Genomic DNA, 9,090 nt, shown 5'->3' with positions numbered 1-9,090 from the left:
TTACTTTGGGGGGGGGGGTCGCCCCGTGGCGGCCAAGGCGCCGAGGGGGTTCCCTGTATTGACCCCGTATCCTGCTCTTAGTTTCCTGGCGCGGCTGTGTTTCTTCTTTCGCTGCTTCCAACCCTCGGGTTTTATAAGAACAGCAACAACACTTTGGGATTATAGGGCAGCAGGCACTTCACAGACCACTACGGAATTTTAAGTTGGTACAAAAGGGGGGGGGGAATCCACCCCACCCCACCATGTCCACGGAGAGACTGCCGTCACAGTTTCATAGACATTACAGTTATTCCAAAGGAGCCCTTAAACTTAAAGAGGAGTCAATGCTGTTCGTTGTTAAAAGCAGCCTTTGCATCATCCGCCTACCCGCGTTAAGCAATTCTCAAGGCATTGTTAGAAGATACAAGAACAAATGATCCCCAAGTAATGCCCCTTTAGTACCTTATATGCATCATCCTCAAAGGAAAATATAAGGTTTATCAGAGTCAGCATTTTTTTCATCTTTTCAAGCTGTGCTCCGAGGAGTTCTGAACATGTCACCAATGCAATCGTGATGGTTTTAGGCTGGGTGTTTTTCTGTGATTTTAATGGCTGGTGTTACTACTCCAAACTGAAGCACAGCCCTTCACTTCCTTCACTTGGTGTCCTCCAGTTGTTTTTGGACTAGTTCCCATTAGCCACAATCAGCACTGGTTGGACTTATGGTCCAGAACATCTGGGGGTTACCAGGTTAGGGAAGGTTGTTTCAAACAAATAGGTTTGCCTATGTTATCCAGTCAGAAGCAGGTCGGTGTAGTATGTCCCAATGGCTTCTAATTGCCAAAGCATTCCATATTGAACATATATTTATTAGTACCATTCTGGAACACAAACAGTAAAGGTGTATGAAATCTTCATGGACTCACTCATGCCGGGGTTTGGGTTTAGGACTAGACTTCTTCATCAGACTTCAACACACACACACATTTTTTATTACAGTTTCATTCTTCTTATGTCAGAGATATTGAGAAGTCACTACCAGTTTGGACTTGACAGCATATATGTAAATTCAGTGCCCTTGTGTGCAACACTTTACACTTTCTGCTGAATCTCCTTTGCCATTTTTTTCCCATTCGAGCGTTTGTTCATGGATTATTTTAAAAGTTTTAGTCTCAGGGCAGAGCCTTGGGAATATCTAATATGACTTTCACATCAATTTTCATCATACTTATGTCTCTGAGTATAAGAAGGCTTTGGTACATAAGAAGTACAATGGAAACGTACTGTTATTTTACTAGACGAGGTTTCAGCTCCTGGGTTCTTGTCTCTTCAGTTGCTACAATATCCACACATCTTGACAAATGTTGTTATCAATTTAAATAAGACAGCAGCCATGGCCTCTGTATTTATTTTATTTTAACAATTTATATACTGCTTGACTACAATAATCTCAAATAAATAAACTCTAGCTTTGTTTATTTCGAAATAACATATAAGCAGATTGCAATATTTTGAAAACGTTCTCAATAGATTTTATGTGGTTAGTCATACGTTTTCAAAACTATTCAAAATCCTCTTTTCTCTCATTTTATGTGGTTAGTCATACGTTTTCAAAACTATTCAAAATCCTCTTTTCTCTCATTTTCAGTGGCTCTAAAACGTATGTTGAATTTCAATGTGCCACCTGTTAAAAACAGTACAGGTGAACCAGTATGGAAAGTAAGTCAAACTATATGCCAATTTTACATCCATGGTAATCATTTCTAGTTTCAAATTAACTTATTTGCCTTGTTCTTGAAAATGACATTTTATAGCTTTACGAAATAGGTTGTTGACTTGGACCAATTGCTGATAATGAAAATGAAAGTGTTTTAATTATATTGTTGTTTAGTCGTGTCCGACTCTTCGTGACCCCATAGAACTGCATAAAGAAGAGCCCTGAAAGTAAACATAGCTGAGTAGATAGAAGTAATTACTTTGGTAGTGTATTTGACACTGGTGATGGATTTTATTGAGGAAACTGTACTAATGGTTTAAGAAACATTGTTTGTGACTGTGTTTTAATGTTGCATGATAGAACCATTTCAGCCTTTATTGTGCATGTTACCTTTTCCAGTTGGTTTTTAAGTCCAGATGTTATCATAAAACACTTTTTTAATTCTGACAGGAACTAGATAGGTGAGCATCAGATGCACACTGCCCCATTCCCTCCTTCTCTGGCATGGCTGCAATGAGGAGCTCTGAAGCTTTTCCTTTCTTTCATTCATTTGTTTGAGGCTTGCTGTGTTGTGTGACCCTGAGAAACTCCAGTTAATCTTAACTCTGATTTGCTTGAAACAAGCCATATATTATGAAGCTGCCTGCTTTTGAGAAACAACATTAAATACAGTCGTATCTCCAGTTACAAACGCTTCAGGTTACAAACTCCGCTAACATGGAAGAGTTACCTCGAGTTGAGAACTTTGCCCCAGGATAAGAATGGGAATTGGGTGCCCGGCAGTGCAGCGGCAGCAAGAGGCCCCATTAGTGAAAGCACTCCTCTAGTTAAGAACAGTTTCAGGTTAATAATGGACCTCCGGAATGAATTAAGTTTGTATCTAGAGGTACCACTGTACAGTTGAAGCTTGAGACATAACATTGAGATTGATTTAGACACTAAACAGTGTTTAATCAAAAACATGGGAAAAAACATTAATTCAACTGCACTGGAGGGAGCAGGAAAAGCATTTTAGCCCATGGTTCATCTAGAATTATTCCCTTCACAATAAATCATGGTTAGTTATTATGTCCAAATATTCTCTCTTGGTTTTGTATGACAGGCTGCCCATATTTTTTTTAAAAAAATGCAATGTTAAACAATATGTTTTCCTGTTGTTTTCATATTTTTTAAATAATAATATGTTTTAAAGGAAATTACAGTGGTACCTTTGGTTACATACTTAATTTGTTCCGGAGGTCCATTCTTAACCTGAAACTGTTCTTAACCTGAGCACCACTTTAGTTAATGGGGCCTTTTGCTGTGGCTGCACCGCCGGAGCATGATTTCTGTTCTCATCCTGAAGCAAAGATCTTATCCCAAGGTACTATTTCTGGGTTAGCGGAGTCTGTAACCTGAAGCATATGTAACCTGAAGCGTATTTAACCTGAGGTACCACTGTATTTATTTCAAAGCATATGAGAATGTGACTGACTCCTTCAGATCTGAAATGTTGCTTAAGACCCCTTTATCTGTTAAATAATTACAAGCTCATGGACATAAAGCTGCTGCACAACCTCTGCTCCGGCCCCACTGAAGTGAATGGTGATCCATGCACTGACATTGCTTTCTAGTTTGCTTAGTGTGTATGCAACTAATAAAACCTGACCGTAGCATTCTTCTTCCTCTCTGATTGGTTGACCTCAAAAGAGTCCTATCCTCTCCCCCAAATATGTCATGTTCCTTACTGGAATTATGCTAATAGGTATTTTTGTGTTGCAGGTTCTCATTTATGACAGATTTGGCCAAGATATAATATCTCCATTATTGTCAGTGAAAGAATTAAGAGACATGGGCATTACTTTACATCTGTATGTATCTATATGTATACGTTTTGCAGTTGTGTTACTTTATACGTTGTTTGAAAAAACTGGTTTTTTATGGTGAGGAGGATAAGGTTGGATGTTAAACCACTAGCTGGGTAACTGGCCAATAATGGCAAGCTGAAGGATGCTAGTTATGCTTACAGTGATGTATCTTGTAAAGAGCAGACTGAAGCTCTGGCATGTCTAAGTATGCCAGTCTTTACCTAAAACAGTACATAAATCCATTACATTGATTACAAAATTAAGAGAAGGCTGAAAACAGTTTTAATTTTGCAAGTTACTGGGCATACAGTAAGAGCATATCTGAAAAATATATTTTCATTATACTTATGTCTATGCAATCTACCTTTTCAAGTCATAGTTTTGAAACACCTGAGACAGCTCCTTTTCCTTTTTTTCAGACTAATCATACAAGCTATGAATGGGTACACTGAGATGCCGTGGTTAACCTTGATTGCAATTCATGATGTGTGGTCAACAAACTGCTTAACTATAGTGAAGGGAACAGGAGAGAAAGGAATTCACCTTCCTTGGGCAGGCTTTCAGTTAAACTGCAATTAAAGAAAAACTAGCATTACTTCTGCATCAGCAAATTATGTAGAAAGTGCCGTGTGCCCAATCCAATAGATGATTACTTGGAAGAAGGCTGATTGCTTAAGCTCTGCCTTAAGCAAGTGTGCATAGGATTGAAGCTGTTGAAGCCTTTTTTGTTTCTAGGGCTTTTTGTTGTTGTTCCATTTGTTTCAAGAAAGAGTAGAACAGTTCACAAATGAAGCATGTTCTTTTATTTCCAGTCTTCTGCACTCCGATCGAGATTCTATTCCAGACGTTCCAGCAATATATTTTGTAATGCCAACAGAGGAAAATATTGACAGGCTGTGCCAGGTAGTGTGACGTGCTTAATGTCCATTGTAAGAGTTTAAAAATTCATGTTGTAACACAAGAAACTGGACTTTGTTTTACTGCCAGATAAAAGGTAGTGTTTATGCTTCAGTTGCATAGATGTTAGGGCTGTGACTTCATTGTTTGCAGCATGTACTCCACATCAGCAAATCCAGTGATGAGCCAACTCCTTAGAAAATACTCTTACTACTTACAGTGGTTATGCTATGGATCTGAGAGGTTCTTAAGTGTCGTTGGCAGTTAGGAGAGACAGCTTTCTACTGCTGTAGCCCCTGCAAACGTGTTGTCTTGTATGATTGTTCACTACTTTCCTTGCAGTTTTAAAGTCTATCTACTACCTGTGCTAGTGTCTATGAATATATCAGTTGTCAAGTGTTCGAAGCTCCCATTGTTCTAGGCGCATTTTGCGACAGGGAATTTCATTAGCATGAGCAGCTTCTGAGCTCTGGGCGCAGTACTGTGCCTAAGATTTCAAACTGCAGAGTGGAAAGAAAGGAAGACCTTTTTCTGCCTCCCCACTTCCAGCTACTCTCTGAAGACTGGACAAGAGACCCTCTTAAGAATATTAGGGGGGTGGGCAGGGGAAGGACCAGATCATGTGAAAAATGGGCATAATATTTTAGCTGCAGTTCTTTCATTTTCAGCTTTGTATTCTTGTTATAAAAAAGTGTGCCTAGACATTCCATTATTGCACCCATAACCTAGGTTTAAGGTGCATTTAGCTCCTAGCTTTCATATCTCAGTTTGTAACACTGGCTGGCTTGCTTAACTTTTTCTTAAAATCCAGAAATTGATATAGCAGTGAATATCAGGTGTAACTCAAATCTCCTTTTCACATGGGGAAAAAAACCTTCATTCTCTTTTACCCCAACCTCTGAGGATTATGACAATATGATTTTCACCTTTTGTAAAGAACGTGAGCCAAAATTGTTGCAACATTCTTAATTTGATTAAGGTTTTCAGGTGATTTGAATGTAACATTTCATAATCTGAGATATCTCTTGGAGTGATTTCTGGAACCATGCCCATGAAAATGATTCATTATGCCCCATTCCTGTAGATTTAATGTATATTATACAAGCTGAGGCAACAGATGGTATTAGTGGAATTATATATAATCAGGTTGCATACATTAATTTTTTCTCCCATCAAAGCCCATACAGGGCAGGCCACAACCTTTGTATTGGTGCAATTTAGGTTGCAGGTTTTAGTGAATGAATGTCCGGCATATCAATTTAACACTGCTGACACCTGCAGGACACCTGCAGACACTGCAGAGGCTTTTAAACTCAAATCTCAGACTTTGTTCTTCTCTAGACAGATCTAATCCAGGACAGATGCAATAACACAATGTGCAGAAAAATGAACTAATCAATATATTCAAAATTTACCCAGATGAGCTCAGCAGAAAAGCTTCTTACTGGGGTCAAAACAGGCTAAATAAAGAATGGCATATTCTGTTAATTTTTGGTTTGAAGTGTGGATACTTGGATAATATTAAATGGGTCTATTGTCTGTTATTGGCATGGGTTATGCTGCCTTATAGGAGATTAAATTTTAGAAGCACTACTGTATAGTAAAGGATTTCATGTTTAAAGTATACTTTTTAATCTAAAAAATCTGGTGTTTTTAGCATTCATTTTTTCTTTCAGGATCTTAGAAACCAGCTTTACGAATATTATTATTTAAATTTTATTTCTGCCATTTCAAGAAGTAAACTGGAAGATATTGCAAATGCTGCTCTGGGTGCCAGTGCAGTAGCACAAGTAGCTAAGGTAAAGTACATTACTCCAAACATTCATATTGGAGTACCTGTTACTTTCAAAACTGATTCAACAAGTTTTTTGAAGTGTGGGGTTCTTAAGTTGGGAGTTGGCAAATTTGGGTATTTCAATTTGTGCAGGTTGGAACTATTTTGCAAAGATAATACTGCTATTGCATATAAGCCCTTGTTGTTCCTTAAATAAAAATAATGTTTTGATATATTACTGATTTAATATAAACTAATCATTTGCATGTTATTCTTACTAACGATCCCTTTGTTTTGATGTATAGGTTTTTGACCAATATCTCAACTTCATTACTTTGGAAGATGATATGTTTTTATTATGTAATCAAAACAAGGAGCTTGTTTCGTATCGTGGTAGGTGGATTATTCTAAAACAGTTATTTTGTTAAATGTCTAGAATTTTAAGAGAACATAATGGTGTATAATGTAATTCTGTATGTGCATGACGAGATCCTGCTCGCCATCAGTAAGAATCAGTCTCACACAGAGATGGGTTGAAGAAATCTGGCTGCTTTAGAGCTGCTGCAGCACAGCCTTTATTGTGTAAAGTCAGAAAGATACAAAATACAAGGAATGCAACTTGTTCTCAGGCAGCAGATAAGGGCCATCGCACTAGACCACACAGACGATCAGGCTATGTTACGTGGACCAATCATTTGGGATAGCACGAGCTATTCACGCGCTGTTCATGCTCCAAGGATGCTTTTAGCTATGAAATCACCCTGCAATAATAAGAACTTTGCTCATGCTCTTATGTACAAGCAACCATTTTCCCACATGTGCACGCAGACATTCTAATGCTGGTGACGGTGTGGAGTTTTGCTACTGATTTCATTTTCCATTATTCGCCTTGATTACTTGTCTACATTTATTACTGAGCTGTAATGGATTATTGAAGTTTATGAAAGTAAGCACATAAAGTGCTTTCTGCTGTTTAGACCGAGTAACTTATTTTTGTGTCATAGACCCAGGATATATATCTTTACTATCAGGCAAGAAACATAAATGGAGGGTAGAATCCAACATGCAATCAGACTGCTGCTCATGCGACAAGGTTGCTGCTTCCTCTCATCACCCCTGCAGCCCCCTACGTGCCCCCCAAATTTGCTTCCTCTCCTTCATCCCTTTGGGGCAAATTTTGAGGGTGCACGCAAGGCTGCAGGGGGAAGAGATTAAGGTGATAACCTCTCACACAACAGACAGCATTGGATACACCCTGGAATTTTAAGATTGTTTTGGTCTGCTAGAATTTTCAGCTTTTAAACTAGAGTGAATGATACATAGGCTTAATTTATACAGTACAGTGGTACCTCGGGTTACATATGCTTCAGGTTACACACAGTGCTAACCCAGAAATAGTGCTTCAGGTTAAGAACTTTGCCTCAGGATAAGAACAGAAAACAGGCTCCAGCAGCGCGGCAGCAGCAGGAGGCCCCATTAGCTAAAGTGGTGCTTCAGGTTAAGAACAGTTTCAGGTTAAGAACAGACCTCCGGAACAAATTAAGTACTTAACCAGAGGTACCACTGTAATCTGATTTTTTTTCCTCCTCTCCCTTTTGGTATTGCAGCCATCAACAGACCAGATATAACAGACACGGAAATGGAGACTGTAATGGATACAATTGTAGACAGCCTTTTCTGTTTTTTTGTTACACTTGGTAAGTGTGTTGGTTTCTTAAATATCATACCTCTGTAAGGAATGCTGTGAAACTCCCTCTACATTAGGTCATATGTAATTCGAAGGAGGTGGTTAGGATAAAGCGAGCCACCTCTTCCTCAAAAATGCCCAGTGCCCTGAATTGTTTTTACTGAATTGAGCTCTATTCATGGTTACCTATTCCTAGAGTTTGCAAACCAGCTTCAAATGCTTTTATAAAGCAGAGTTTCAAAAAAGAATTTGAAGCTGGTTCATCATGCTTGGAATTAACATTGGCACACATACTATTTTGCACCATGAATAGTAGTGAAACATGAAGTGAGGGTGAATTCAGCTGGAAGAGAGGAGAAGAAAGCATAGGAATTGTACAGATCAATGGTTAAGTGAATTTGCTCATGCAGAAATTTTCACATTTTCAGGGACCTCCCCTTTGCCCTCAGCTTCCTGCCGCATTCAGCAGTATCCTCCAGACCTCTGGAGAGGCTTTTGGGAGCTGCTATGGAGAAATCATATTCTGCCCACCCACTTCCACTTGGATTTTGTGGATCCAACCCTATGGGTGTTGTATAACAAAGTAATTGAGAAAAGGTTCTTCCTGTCCCACTGCTCCCCTCCCTGCACACCTCCCTGAATCTGCTACAGAGACTTGGGAGAACAGATTTGAGAGGGTTTGTGAGAAGTGGAAGTCCATGCGTTGGTGGAACAGTTCATTGGATACAACCCCATTTCTGCACTGGCTTGGACTTTGTAAAATAAGGACTTCTTCTGTAAATGTTGTCAGAAAAGAAATAGAGTCCTAGACCGAGGACAGCAACAGTATGATATGATTTCATGTTATTCTCTTTGAACATTTAATAATTTGTAGGAATTAAAGATATTGATAGATATTAGATGTTCTTGATATATGAATTGTTTGAACTCAGAGCTTACAATTTACCCATCTGTATCTGGCTAAAGATTAAAAATTAAGAATTATTCAGGAAAAGCTTCCCTATTTAAGTTTGCATGTGCTGTTATGACAGTGATAATCTGTCACTCAAGCTGTGATGTTTCAGAATGTGGTTTCAAACAATTCAATTACTCCTGGAAGATATAACATAGATATAAAGATATAAAGAAGATATAAAGAAGATATAAAGTAAAAATTCCCTCTGAATAAGGGAATTTCTGAGCACTTTAA

The 9,090-nt window shown here is 38.6% G+C and overlaps 1 protein-coding gene across 4 annotated transcripts in view; it reads left to right on the top strand.

Moving 5' to 3' along the window:
- The window catches only part of SCFD1 (sec1 family domain containing 1), a 40,433-nt gene that overhangs the window by 388 nt on the left and 30,955 nt on the right, over positions 1-9,090 (top strand). For 2 of the 4 annotated variants that reach the window (XR_014565406.1, XM_083743495.1), the window contains exons 2-7: positions 1,628-1,698; positions 3,458-3,546; positions 4,356-4,446; positions 6,117-6,239; positions 6,520-6,607; positions 7,822-7,911. Coding sequence is in view for 3 of the 4 variants with exons in the window: in XM_083743495.1 (XP_083599621.1) it covers positions 1,628-1,698; positions 3,458-3,546; positions 4,356-4,446; positions 6,117-6,239; positions 6,520-6,607; positions 7,822-7,911 (552 nt within the window). In the remaining variant the exon portion in view is untranslated. Of the gene's footprint in view, positions 1-32; positions 170-1,627; positions 1,699-3,457; positions 3,547-4,355; positions 4,447-6,116; positions 6,240-6,519; positions 6,608-7,821; positions 7,912-9,090 lie in introns of those variants that run through there. The other 2 variants (XM_083743496.1, XM_083743497.1) reach the window with 2 other exon arrangements.

Source organism: Podarcis gaigeae (assembly GCF_964106915.1).
Source record: "Podarcis gaigeae genome assembly, chromosome: 1".
Classification (NCBI taxonomy): Eukaryota; Metazoa; Chordata; class Lepidosauria; order Squamata; family Lacertidae; genus Podarcis; species Podarcis gaigeae.
Note: the sequence above shows the minus strand (reverse complement) of the source record. Positions and strands in the feature narration are given on the sequence as shown.